Raw genomic sequence first — 13,210 nt, 5'->3', positions numbered from 1 at the left:
TCGGTTCCAGAACCAGCCGGGCATCCGCGTTCACTCAGCCCAGGACCCCGGCTCCCAGCGCCCACCTCCACGGTGGGCATCCAGACGAGAGGTAACCGTCCTGTGACTGCGTGGTCGCCGTCACCACGCCGCACAGCTCACAGACATGGGACGTGGCCGGGGCGACCGCTTTCCCCCATGCCCACGTGGCGGGGGGGGGGGTCTGTGGCGCTGACTCGGGAGCTGGGTCCCTGCCCAAGGCCGTGGCTCAGACCTCCTGGGCTGGACGAGGCTCTGGGGCCTGACCCGAGCGGGGCCTGCCTGTGTTGGCGGCCACCACGCCAAAACTCCGCAGAGAGGCCGGGGTGCGGGCCAGGATGGGACAGCTGGACCCCGAGGCTGGACCCCGAGGACAGGCTCTGTGGGCTCCCTGGCCACAGAAGTCGGGGTGGGGGCCGGGATCTGATGTCCAGCCCCCGCGGGTGGCTTGGGTACTGCTCAGGAGCGCCGTGGCGGGCAGGAGGTGCCACGGGGGGCTTAGGCGGCACAAGGCGTCACTACGTCATCAACTTTCTATTTTCCTGCAAAAATGACTTTTAAAACTCCCTGACCGGGACCGGCGCTGTGGCATTGTAGGACAGGCACCGGCTCGAGTCCCGGCTGCTCCACTTCCGACCCAGCTCTCTGCTGTGGCCTGGGAAAGCAGCGGACGATGGCCCAAGTGCTTGGGCCCTGCACCCGCGTGGAGACCTGGATGGAGCTCCTGGCTCCTGGCTTTGGATCGGTGCAGCTCTGGCCACAGCAGCCAATTGGGGAGGGAACCAGCGGATGGAAGACCCCCCCCCCCGTAACTCTGCCTCTCAAATAGATTAAAATCTTAAAAAAAAAATGAACCACAACAACAATCCCCTCTGTCCACCAGGAACTCGGCTGCCTCAGCTCAGCGGGGGCGGGGTGGGGGACCCTGGCCCCAGGCGGGGGGACCCAGGGCGCTGCGCGTTTGTCAGCGAAGGTGAAGGCCTGGGAGAAATGACGCTCTCCAGGCTCCGGCCGCCCCGCGGTGTCCCGCGTCCAGGGACCCTCAGAGGGGGAAACCGAGGCCCGGCGAGGCCAAGGGCACCCAGGAGCCCGGGGCTGACCCGGCCCGGTCACACCCCGGCGCCGCCGTTCTCTCTGACAGGGTCTGGGTGGCCCCGTCGGCCCCAGGGAGTCCCCGGGGCTGCACCTGATACTTCTCCATGGCCACTCCACTGCCTGTCCCGCGGCAGCCTCTGGGCACGAACGGCGCCCCCAGCGGGCACCCGGGCGTCCCCTCGGAACACCGGCCCTAACCGCGGCCCGGCGGGCGGGGCGGGGCCTCGAGCGCGGCGGGCGGGGCGGGCGGGGGCGGGGCCTCGAGCGCGGCGGCGGGGCCTCGAGCGCGGCGGGCGGGGCGGGCGTGGGGCGGGGCCTCGAGCGCGGCGGGCGGGGCGGGCGTGGGGCGGGGCCTCGAGCGCGGCGGGCGGGGCGGGCGTGGGGCGGGGCCTCGAGCGCGGCGGGCAGGGCGGGCGGGGGCGGGGCCTCGAGCGCGGCGGGCAGGGCGGGCGGGGGCGGGGCCTCGAGCGCGGCGGGCAGGCAGGGCGGGCGTGGGGCGGGGCCTCGAGCGCGGCGGGCAGGGCGGGCGGGGGCGGGGCCTCGAGCGCGGCGGGCGGGGCGGGAGGGGGCGGGGCCTCGAGCGCGGCGGGCAGGGCGGGAGGGGGCGGGGCCTCGAGCGCGGCGGGCAGGGCGGGCGGGGGCGGGGCCTCGAGCGCGGCGGGCAGGCAGGGCGGGCGTGGGGCGGGGCCTCGAGCGCGGCGGGCGGGGCGGGAGGGGGCGGGGCCTCCGGCCGGGCCGCAGGCGCGCGCGCGGCCCCTTTAAGGCGCGGCGGGGCGTGTCCGGGCGGCGCGCGGCCCCTTTAAGGCTTGGCCTACGTGGCAGCCGCTGGAGCCGCCGCCGCGCAGCGAGGCCGGGCGCTGGGCACTTCCTGTGCAGGCCGCAGCGGGCGCCGACCGGGAGCAGCGAGCCAGCGAGCCAGCCGAGGCCCCGCCGCCATGGGCCAGAACGACCTGATGGGCACGGCCGAGGACTTCGCCGACCAGGTGCGGCCTGCGGGCCCGCCGCGCCCCGCCCGGCCTGGCCGCCCCCCGAGGGCCTCCGCGCCGGCCCCCGCCGGACTGCCCGGGCCCCCGAGGGCCTCCGCGCCGGCCCCCGCCGGACTGCCCGGCCCTCCCCGCGCCCTGACCCCCGGCCCTGCAGCGGCCGCCCGAGCTCCCGGGGGGCCGGGGCGAGCGCCCCCCACGGCCTGGACTGCGGGGTGGTCCCCGCGCGGCCTCCGCTCCGCGGGGCGCCTCTGGCGGCGGGTGGGGGACCCTGGTGGTCCCTGGGGCTGGGGATCTCCCCCAGGGGAGGGGGGCGCCTCTGGCGGCGGGTGGATGACCCTGGTGGTCCCTGGGGCTGGGGATCTCCCCCAGGGGAGGGGGGCGCCTCTGGCGGCGGGTGGATGACCCTGGTGGTCCCTGGGGCCGGGGATCCCCCCCAGGGGAGGGGGGCGCCTCTGGCGGCGGGTGGGGGACCCTGGTGGTCCCTGGGGCTGGGGATCTCCCCCAGGGGAGGGGGGCGCCTCTGGCGGCGGGTGGATGACCCTGGTGGTCCCTGGGGCCGGGGATTCCCCCAGGGGAGGGGGGCGCCTCTGGCGGCGGGTGGGGGACCCTGGTGGTCCCTGGGGCCGGGGATCTCCCCCAGGGGAGGGGGGCGCCTCTGGCGGCGGGTGGGGGACCCTGGTGGTCCCTGGGGCCGGGGATCCCCCCCAGGGGAGGGGGGCGCCTCTGGCGGCGGGTGGGGGACCCTGGTGGTCCCTGGGGCCGGGGATCCCCCCCAGGGGAGGGGGGCGCCTCTGGCGGCGGGTGGATGACCCTGGTGGTCCCTGGGGCCGGGGATCCCCCCCAGGGGAGGGGGGCGCCTCTGGCGGCGGGTGGGGGACCCTGGTGGTCCCTGGGGCCGGGGATCTCCCCCAGGGGAGGGGGGCGCCTCTGGCGGCGGGTGGGGGACCCTGGTGGTCCCTGGGGCCGGGGATCCCCCCCAGGGGAGGGGGGCGCCTCTGGCGGCGGGTGGGGGACCCTGGTGGTCCCTGGGGCCGGGGATCCCCCCCAGGGGAGGGGTCGCCCCGGCCGCGGGTGGGGGACCCTGGTGGTCCCTGGGGCCGGGGATCCCCCCAGGGGAGGGGTCGCCCCGGCCGCGGGTGGGGGACCCTGGTGGTCCCTGGGGCCGGGGATCCCCCCAGGGGAGGGGTCGCCCCGGCCGCGGGTGGGGGACCCTGGTGGTCCCTGGGGCCGGGGATCCCCCCAGGGGAGGGGGGCGCCTCTGGCGGCGGGTGGGGGACCCTGGTGGTCCCTGGGGCCGGGGACCCCCCCCAGGGGAGGGGTCGCCCCGGCCGCGGGTGCCGCGGCGCTGCCTGCTTCCCAGGTGTGTGGGTTCGGGCCCCGGGCTCGGAGCGCGGACTCTGGGAGGCTGGGGCGCGGGCCGGCGGGGGCGGCGGGGCGGCCGGGCCCGGGTCTCCCTGGCTCAGCCTCGGTGGATGGGGGGCCCAGAAGTTTCCCGTTAGGTCCGCAAGCCACCGCGGCCCGCAGGCACCGGATCGCGTGTGTGGCTTTGGCGGAGCTGCAGGCGTCGCTGTCTTTAATGTTTATGGGGGGGCGTTGAGCAACCGGACTGCCAGGCCTTGGCTGGCGCCGCTCCGTGGCTTTTTTTTTTTTTTTTTTTTTTTTTGACCAAGCGATGGGTGATGGGGGTGCGAGGTTTGTGAGCCCAGTGCTGGGGGAGCGGTCTTAGCCGGGAGTTCTCTCCTGTGTCTGACGGCCACGGGGAGCCGTGGGCCTTGCCCGCCCGTATCCAGGGCTCCCGGAGCCCGGCGGGCCCGCGGGTCGCTCTGCATCGGCGGGAGGTTTGGTGACCTGGTTTTATTTCCGAAGGAGGTGGCTCCTTTAACGAGCGCCACACAGGCTCACTCAGCCCGGCAAACCCCGGTGTTGCAAGTGAATTTCATAACCAAATCTAGATAACCCGTCCCGGTCCGGCTGCCAGCGGCTCTCGGAAGTCACCGGCTCCTTCGGGCGCCGAGCGGCGGCCGCGGCCCTGGCAGTCTCTCCACGCGTCCTGGTTCGTCTGCCGTGAAAGAAGCTGGCTTCTGGGGGTACGGGGGCGACTCCTGTCACTCCTGGACTTGCCTGGGCCGCACAGCCGGCGCCCTGCACGGCGCAGGTCCCCCCAGCTCCTCTGCCGGCACGGGCCAGCGCAGACCCCAGCGTGGCGGAGCAGGCTAACACGAGTGGGCAGGGGCGTGAGTCACAGGGCACTGATGCTGTAGGCGTCAGGGGACGTCCCACGCCCCCAGGGGATAGGGCAGGTGCCGGGCAAAGCCCACCTGGTGGCTTCCTGGAGAGCTCCAGCCAGGCTGCCCGCGGGGGAGGGGCCGGCGTGCAGGTGTCCACTGCGTGGATGGTGGGGATCGGCGGTGCGGCCACCGGTCCGCCGAGGCGGCACGCCCACGTTCCTAGTCCTAGGACTGGCTGGGGACCGGCGAGCTGCGCCGTCCCGACATCTGTGACACGGCCTGGGCCGTGACAGGTTGGCCTGGCGGGCGTCTTCATCCTGGCTTCCTCCCTGCCTGGCGTGCTGCCACCTTCCCTGGGGCACAGCGGTGTGGCAGGGCCAGCAGCCTCCTCTCTGCCCCTGGCATCGAGCTCCATGCCCGCGGCCAGGGACAGTGCCCGCCTGCTCCAGGGAGCCAGGCCGTGGGGAGTGCTGAGGCGTGTGCCGTGGGGGAGCCGTCGGAGCCAGGCTGGCCGGGGCGGAAGTGCTGGTGAGCGCGGTGGGCCAGATAACGTCACGCCGGCCCTGCGTGGCTTCTGCCTGATTGCTCGCCACCGGGGTGACGGACAGGCGCCCGTGGCCTTACGCGCCGTGGCCTTTGGCGTGTGCACCTGTTCTTCCAGGTGGCAGAGCCAAGGGCACCCAGGAGCTGGGGTCTGAGCCCTGAGCCCGACCCTGGCCACACCTCGCTGGCGCCGCCATGGCAGAGCTGGCCCTGGCCTGGCCGCCCTGGGAGGGCGCCTGCACCCACGGGTGTTAGCGGGCTGGTGATGAGCGTCCTGTCTGGGCCGACTGCCGCGGGCGGGGCACTGGTGACGGTGAGTGGCTGCTGTCCCCGTGCTCTGCCGGTCCCCTGCAAGGGGCTTCCCGCTCGCGTCATTGAAGGGGTGGGGCAGGGAGGCAGAGGGGCTGCCACGCTTTGAGGGGGGCTCAGGTGCGGCCCCCTGGGCAGTGGGGGGGCAGGGAGGAGGTGTGGCTAGTGAGGCTCAGCTGGGGCACAGCTGGGGCCAGCCTCGGTTGCACACGGGCTTCCAGGAGAGAGCCAGGCTCTCCTCTCCAGCCTTGGGGTGGTCAGCACTGCCCTGCCCCTTGGGTGCAGCGTGACCCACCGGGCGCCGGCCGGAGGGAGCCTTGCAGGAAGTGTGCAGTCGCCGTGAGTCACCGCGCTCTGCCGCGTCTCTGCCTCCTCCGGGGACAGTCCCTCCCCGCACCCGGGGCTGCCTGGGGACTGGCTGGACCCTTGGCCAGGGCAGCCGTGGTCTTGGTGACCAGGGACGTCCGACCTGCCTGCTTCCATGGAGTTAGCGGCCGGGAGGTGCAGGTTGCTTTCTGCTGTTTGTCCTGACTGTGGGGCATGGGTTCCGTGGGGTCCCCGTGTCCCCTCCTGTGGGGCGTGGGTTCCGGGGGTCCCCGTGGCCCCTCCTGTGGGGTGTGGGTTCCCCGTGTCCCCTCCTGTGGGGCGTGGGTTCCGGGGGTCCCCGTGGCCCCTCCTGTGGGGCGTGGGTTCCGGGGGGTCCCCGTGTCCCCTCCTGTGGGACGTGGGTTCCCCATGGCCCCTCCTGTGGGGCGTGGGTTCCGGGGGGGTCCCCATGTCCCCTCCTGTGGGACGTGGGGTCCCCGTGGCCCCTCCTGTGGGGCGTGGTTCCGTGGGGTCCCCGTGCCTCCTCCTGTGGGGCGTGGGTGCTGTGTGGTCCCCGTGGCCCCTCCTGTGGGGCGTGGTTCCGTGGGGTCCCCGTGCCCCCTCCTGTGGGGCGTGGTTCCGTGGGGTTCCCGTGGCCCCTCCTGTGGGGCGTGGGTGCTGTGTGGTCCCCGTGTCCCCTCCTGTGGGGCGTGGGTGCCATCTGGTCCCTCTGTCCCCTCCTGTGGGGCGTGGGTTCCCCGTGGCCCCTCCTGTGGGACATGGGTGCCGTCTGGTCCCCGTGTCCCCTCCTGTGGGGTGTGGGTGCCATCTGGTCCCTCTGTCCCCTCCTGTGGGGCGTGGGTTCCGTGGGGTCCACATGTCCCCTCCTGTGGGTGCCGTGGGGTCCCCGTGTCCCCTCCTGTGGGGCATGGTTCCGTGGGGTCCCCGTGCCCCCTCCTGTGGGGCGTGGTTCCGTGGGGTTCCCGTGTCCCCTCCTGTGGGGCCTGGGTTCCGTGGGGTTCCCGTGTCCCCTCCTGTGGGGCGTGGGTTCCGTGGGGTCCCCGTGTCCCCTCCTGTGGGGTGTGGTGCCGTGGGGTCCCCGTGTCCCCTCCTGTGGGGTGTGGGTGCCGTGGGGTCCCCGTGTCCCCTCCTGTGGGGCGTGGGTTCCGTGTGGTCCCCGTGCCCCCTCCTGTGGGGCGTGGTGCCGTGGGTTCCCCGTGGCCCCTCCTGTGGGGCGTGGGTTCCGGGGGGTCCCCGTGTTCCGGGTCACGTCTCAGGTTGGGTTTATGTCTAGACCGGTCCCCCTTAAGGACGTCAGCTCTCTGGATTTGTCTGTCACTTGGCTGCTTCCCCTGCCCATGGACCGTGTCGCTCTTGTCAGCGACGTCTTCAGGAGGACCAGCAGTCGTGAGCCAGCTGTGTCGCCTCCCTGCCAGCCAGGCCCGTGGCCAGGCTCTCCAAGGAAGCGACAGCCCCAGGGCTCTGCGCTTGTGTGCTCTGACGTGGCCCGTGGCCCGTGTGGCTCTTCTCTGCTGTGCTGGGGACACGGTTTTGGACGCCTTCCTGACGGCAGTGCCCCTCTGGGCAGTCGTGACCGGCACCTGCGTTAAGAATAGGGTGTCCTCGGGTCTCAGTCCACTCAGGAGAGGATGCTGGGCGGGGAGGCGGCGCGTGCCTCCCGGCTGGGGCTGCACGGGAGGGCAGGCCGGGGCTGCCGTCCTCCGCCACTCGCTCTCCTCGCTCTCCTCGCTCTCGCTCGCTCTCTAATCCTCTTCAGCCAGACACTCCAATTAAGAGCAGCCGAGTCATCAAGAAGGCTGTTAGACACTGCCTGGGGCTCGCGGGCGGTGCACCAGCCGATGAGGGTCCTTGGCGCAGGGAGGGTTCGACCACAGCCGCGGCCCAGGCGGGCGGCTCACGGCTGTCATTTGGGGGCAAGTCCGAACACCTCTGCTGCCTGCTGTGGCCTCTGCTGCCCTCGGGTCCATGCCAAGGGGCACAGGCCCCTACGGAAGGCTGCTCGCCCCTCCCGGGGTCAGGCGAGGCGCAGGGCCCCCGCTCAGCCGTGGTGGAGCCCCCTCCCGGGGTCAGGCGAGGCGCAGGGCCCCCGCTCAGCCGTGGTGGAGCCCCCTCCCGGGGTCAGGCGAGGCGCAGGGCCCCCGCTCAGCCGTGGTGGAGCCCCCTCCCGGGGTCAGGCGAGGCGCAGGGCCCCCGCTCAGCCGTGGTGGAGCCCCCTCCCGGGGTCAGGCGAGGCGCAGGGCCCCCGCTCAGCCGTGGTGGAGCCCCCTCCCGGGGTCAGGCGAGGCGCAGGGCCCCCGCTCAGCCGTGGTGGAGCCCCCTCCCGGGGTCAGGCGAGGCGCAGGGCCCCCGCTGCCGGGGCTGCTCCGCTGGGAAGGTGGGTCCAGGAGCGCGTGCCGAGGGGGGCGCCGCGGGTCCTGATGGCACAGGTGGCGACTCCCTTGCTGGGCGTCCCTCGAGGTGGGGGCGGGGTGGCGGCCACCAGGTGTGGGTTGCCCGCCTCTGGAGTGTTTTCCACGGGGCTCCTGATTCGCTGCACAATTGGGAACCGATGTTTTCTTTACTTTTCCTTCCCTCTTTCTTTGTCTGCTCTCAGCGTTTGGGCTGTGAAAGTCGTTGCAACCTCGAGACCAGGAGTCTCGGATTCGCAGAGAATAGAGACGTCCGTGGCCACGCCAGGCTGTTTTGATTTCTTTATTTCAAAGGCAGAGTTTCTGTGCAGGGTTGGGGGCAGACAGAGATCTTCTGTCTGCTGGTTCACTCCGCAGGTCGCCACAGCAGCCGGGGCTGGGCCAGGCTGCACTAGGGATCCTGGAGCTCCGTCCGGGTCTCCCACGCAGTGCAGGGCCCCAGCACTCGGGCTCCTCCACTGCTCTCCCAGGCCACAGCAGGGAGCGGGATCGGAAGGAGCAGCCAGGACCCAGATGAGTGTCCACGTGGGTGCTGCTGCCCTCAGCGCCGGCCCCTCAGCCCGGGTGTTGTCTTCCAGACCCGCTACCCTGGTTCTCTGCTGTCTGCCTGCCCCTCACCGTGGCCTTTGCCATCCCCTCCCTGGGGGCCAAGGGTTGAGTAAGTGCGGGCGGAATCAGCCTGGGCCGCTGGACTCAGCAGGTCTGGAGAGAAAGCGCAGGGCCTGTACCCGCCCTGCCCCGGTGCCACCCCGCTGGGCACCTGCGGGCTGGCGGGGACACCGGGCGCCCGTGAAAACCTGTCACGTGCGTCTGTTCACTGCAGCCGGGGGTTCAGTGAGCCCGGGGCTCGGGCAGCCACCGGCCCCAGACTCCTGCCGCGCCCTTTAGACCTGTGCCCTTTAGACCCACACCCACACGTCACGCTGGGTGGGGGCCGGCTCTGTCTCCCGAGGACCCGCCGTTATCAGAGGCTCCCTCTGCCGTTTTGAAGAGGGAGGAGAGCAGGTGCAGCTGACGCCCCGCACCTGGCGTCTCACAGCGCACGGAGGACAGGAGGAAGTTGTTCTTTTTTTTTTTTTTTTTTTTAATTTTTGACAGGCAGAGTGGACAGTGAGAGAGAGAGAGAGACAAAGAGAAAGGTCTTCCTTTTGCCATTGGTTCACCCTCCAATGGCCGCCGCGGTAGCGCGCTGCGGCCGGCGCACCGCGCTGATCCGATGGCAGGAGCCAGGTGCTTCTCCTGGTCTCCCATGGGGTGCAGAGCCCAAGCACTTGGGCCATCCTCCACTGCACTCCCTGGCCACAGCAGAGAGCTGGCCTGGAAGAGGGGCAACCGGGACAGGATCGGTGCCCCGACCGGGACTAGAACCCGGTGTGCCGGCGCCGCAAGGCAGAGGATTAGCCTAGTGAGCCGCGGTGCCGGCTGAAGTTGTTCTTTTTAAAAAAAAAAAATGTATTTATTTGCAAGGCGGAGCAGTGGCGGGGGGGGGGGGGAGAATCCTTCCCTCCGCTGGTCCACTTGCCCAGTGGCAGCAGCAGCAGCCAGGGCTGGAGCGGGCTGAGGTCAGGAGCCAGGACTGCACCCTGGGCTCCCACAGGGGCGGCAGGGGCCCAAGCCCTCGGGCCGTCTTCCTCTGCTTCCCCGGCGCCTTAGCAGGGAGCTGGGCCAGAAGCCGAGCGGCGTTGCGACGCCGGCCGGGAAGGGAGCTGCACCCTGGTGACCTCGCGCGCACATTTCACTGCTGTCCGCTTGTCCGTCCCCTCGCTAATTTGCTGGCTGGCCGTTAGCTGTGTGGATTTCAGGTGTGCTCACAACTGTTGCAGGGGTGTGGTCCCCCACGTCGGACCCCGAGCTTTCCTGGGGGACCCTGCTTAGGGCCTGGAGACGCCCCTGTGGCCTGTGGCAGGCTGGGCTTCCTCCACGGCTCTGCTGGCCCTGTGGCCCTGGCTCCTGGCTGTCACCTGAGGGCCCCTTGTTCTATCAGGAGTGGCTCCAGACGTCCCTGGAGGCTGGGAGGTGCAGGGCCCCTCCCCTCTGCGCTCCCGTGTGCCCCTCCCCTGCTTAGGGCTGGAGCAGGGGGGACGTGTGGCGGGCTTGGGAAGCACTTGGGTGCCGCTCGTGGCGAGGGGAGGGGAGGCCAGGGACGCTGCCAGACAGCCCCCGCGGCAGCGAGCAGCCCGTGTGCCAGCGGTGCGAGGCCGGTGGCCGGAGTGCAGACAGCCGGGGCCGCGGGCAGCTCTGCCTTGGACAGCTGCACTTGCCCCTTAACCTGCCTCCCGCGTGGACAGCAGAAGAGCGTCGGGGCCGTCGTTCACCGGGGGATCGGGGCCTGCAGTGGCGGGGCAGGCTCCACCCGGGGCGGCAGCGGCTGTGCGCTGGCCGCTGGCCTCGGCCCTCCCGTGACCGGGCCGTGTGTGCCCCGCAGTTCCTGCGCGTCACGAAGCAGTACCTGCCGCACGTGGCGCGGCTCTGCCTGATCAGCACCTTCCTGGAGGACGGCGTGCGCATGTGGTTCCAGTGGAGCGAGCAGCGCGACTACATCGACAGCACGTGGAGCTGCGGCTACCTGCTGGCCTCGTCCTTCGTGTTCCTCAACCTGCTGGGGCAGCTGGGTGAGCGCGGGGCCCAGGGCCGGCCGGGGCTGGGCTGCCCGCCTCCTCGCTCAGGGCGTGTGGCCTCCACGTTGAGTCCACAGCAGGCGACGCTGGAGGCGGGTGACCAGGGGCTGCGGAGGGAGCGAGCGCCTTAGACCAGAGGCCGCTCCGGCGCAGGGGTCCCGGCCACGGGCGAGGAAGGGGTCTGACCTTTACAACCTGTCCCGGAGCAGAAGGGACCCGAGAGGCGCCGGCACCTGGAGGGTGCCGCTCCACGTGACTGCCCGGCCAGGCCACCTCTGCCGTGGCGTCCCCAGGGGTGGCTCGGCCGCGGTGGCAGGAGGCCCCGTGCCGCCCGCTGACCCCGCCCCTCCTCTGCAGTTGGCTGCGTCTTGGTGCTGAGCCGGAACTTCGTGCAGTATGCCTGCTTCGGGCTGTTCGGGATCATCGCGCTGCAGGTACCGCGGGGCGCGCGCTCCCTCGCTCTGCTGAGCCAGGGCCTGTGAGGGTGCCGTGCCCCACCCTGCAGCGGGTCGTTCCTCACCGGCGGCTGGCCCCAGGCAGGCCTGGCTCTGTGCCTTTGCTGCTTTGCCGGGCCGCCACAGGGGCCTGTTAGCCCCAACCTTGTCGCCGGGCCGTGCTCTCGTGGCCACCTTGTTCTCTGGAGCACTGGGCACCCCCTGACCACACAGGCGCTTGGCCCCCGATGTCCCAGGACATCAGCGTACTCTTCATCCCATTCTGTCGGAAACGCCGCCCAGGGCTGCAGTTAACCCTGTAGACTTTCCTGGCCAATGCTGACTCCTCTCTCTGTCCCCCCAGACCATTGCCTACAGCATTTTATGGGACTTGAAGTTTCTGATGAGGTAGGTGCGTCCTGGTGGTGAGTGTTTCCTCCCTTTATCGCTAACTCGGACCCTCCGCTGAGCAGGGCCCCACAGGGCCCCGCGGCTCACACAGCACCTCCTGGAGACAGGTGGTGGGTAGCAAGCCTCCCTCGCCCAAGTCCTGGCCTCTGGCCCGTGTCTCAAGGGTCTGAGTGGCTGACAAGCCAGCCCCGGGCCCAGGGAAGACCCTTCCGCCCCTCAGGCCGGGGGGTTCACTGCTGAACCCCGGTCCCATCCTGGGGGCAGGCCCGCCTGGCCGCGGTGAAGGGTGGGGTGTTCGCGTCCAGCCAGCCTTTCTGGCCCTCAGGAACCTGGCGCTGGGAGGCGGCTTGTTGCTGCTCCTGGCGGAGTCCCGCTCCGAGGGGAAGAGCATGTTTGCGGGCGTCCCCACCATGCGCGAGAGCTCCCCGAAGCAGTACATGCAGCTCGGGGGCAGGGTCCTGCTGGTCCTGATGTTCATGACCCTCCTGCACTTCGACGCCAGCTTCTTCTCCGTGAGTACCCCCCCCCCCGCCCGGCCGCCTCCCTGCCTCCTCCGGAGGACGCGGGTCTGCCCGGCTTCTGCGACTTCTTCCCGCCTTCGTCGTGTGCTGTGCCCCAGCAGCCCCCGGGGCACGGCCTGCGAGCTGGCCAGAGCCTGGGCCGTGCCTGCGCCGTGGGATGGCTGGGTGAGGACACACACGCGGAGCTTGGAGCTCGCAGCGGGGACCCTCAGCCTGGCACGGTCAGGGACGGTGCTTGCTCCACGCGTGGCTGCTGCACCAGCCTGGCGGGCACTTGGCTGGAGCACGGCTCGCGCTCTCCCCCTCGCCCCTGCAGGTCGTCCAGAACATCGTGGGCACGGCTCTGATGATCCTGGTGGCCATCGGCTTTAAGACCAAGCTGGCCGCTCTGACCCTGGTCGTCTGGCTGTTCGCCATCAACGTGTACTTCAACGCCTTCTGGACCATTCCAGTCTACAAGCCCATGCACGACTTCCTCAAGTACGACTTCTTCCAGACCATGTCGGTGATCGGAGGCCTGCTGCTGGTGGTGGCCCTGGGCCCCGGCGGCGTCTCCATGGATGAGAAGAAGAAAGAGTGGTAACAGGACCGGGCCCTGCCCTGCCTGGCCAGCACTGGCCGCCGAGGACCGGCTCAGGGTGGCGCCGCCAGTGGCCAGCGTTCGTGTCCTCTCCCCCACCCCCTTGGTAAAGGCACAGATGTTTCGAGAACTTTATTTGCAGACACCTGAACCCCGATGGCCACAGCCGGTCTGACCACTCAGCGCCCGCCCCGCCCGCCGGTGGCCAGATCCCAGGGGCGGCCCTGCCGGCCGCGGCCTCAGTGCGTTGCTGGGTTTCTGGGGGCTGGCCGCCTCACCGTACTGTTAGCAGACACCTGTCACCCAGAATGCAGAGCGGTCTCCACTTGACGTTTACATTGTTAGCTCAAACTACTACACAACCGGGATGGCCCAGCCAGTGCCACACTCGCTGCCCGTGCTGTGGCACCTCACACCCCACAGGGACCCCAGAGCCAAAGGATGACGCAGTATTAGGAGGCCCCGAGGCTGCTGGGATGGTACAAGTCCTCGCCGGGGCGCCAGCGTGCCCAGGGGCGGGCAGCCCGCCGGCTCCTCACGGACGGGTGTGGGGTGCGCAGCGCGGCAGCAGCGCCAAGACCCTGGGCCGGCGCCAGCTCGCCCTCGCCCCTTCTGTCGCTCGCCCGCCCAGATTGTCCGCTCGCTACGCTGAATGCAGCCAAATTACTTCCTAAATTTGTGATGCCTTACCCGGTTTGACCTTGACCCTGTATTTAAAGTTTTCTAACATTG

At 71.0% G+C, this 13,210-nt stretch overlaps 2 protein-coding genes across 2 annotated transcripts in view; one reads left to right on the top strand and one right to left on the bottom strand.

Moving 5' to 3' along the window:
* Positions 1-2,050, bottom strand: part of STKLD1 (serine/threonine kinase like domain containing 1) — a 23,930-nt gene extending 21,880 nt beyond the window's left edge. Inside the window, exons 1-2 of the mRNA XM_062208400.1 lie at positions 1,979-2,050; positions 1,205-1,306 (exon numbers count right to left, since the gene is read on the bottom strand). Of these exons, the coding sequence (XP_062064384.1) occupies positions 1,205-1,306; positions 1,979-2,050 (174 nt within the window). The remainder of the gene's footprint in view (positions 1-1,204; positions 1,307-1,978) is intronic.
* SURF4 (surfeit 4) lies at positions 1,968-13,210 on the top strand. The gene is made up of 6 exons (XM_062207267.1): positions 1,968-2,096; positions 10,340-10,526; positions 10,890-10,966; positions 11,331-11,374; positions 11,703-11,889; positions 12,215-13,210. The coding sequence occupies exons 1-6, from the start codon at positions 2,049-2,051 to the stop codon at positions 12,479-12,481; spliced, it is 810 nt and encodes a 269-aa protein (XP_062063251.1). The 5' UTR covers positions 1,968-2,048; the 3' UTR covers positions 12,482-13,210.

The sequence above is a fragment of the Lepus europaeus genome, chromosome 12 (genome assembly GCF_033115175.1).
Source record: "Lepus europaeus isolate LE1 chromosome 12, mLepTim1.pri, whole genome shotgun sequence".
In the NCBI taxonomy this organism is placed as follows: Eukaryota; Metazoa; Chordata; class Mammalia; order Lagomorpha; family Leporidae; genus Lepus; species Lepus europaeus.
This window is presented reverse-complemented; position numbering and strand designations above follow the sequence as displayed.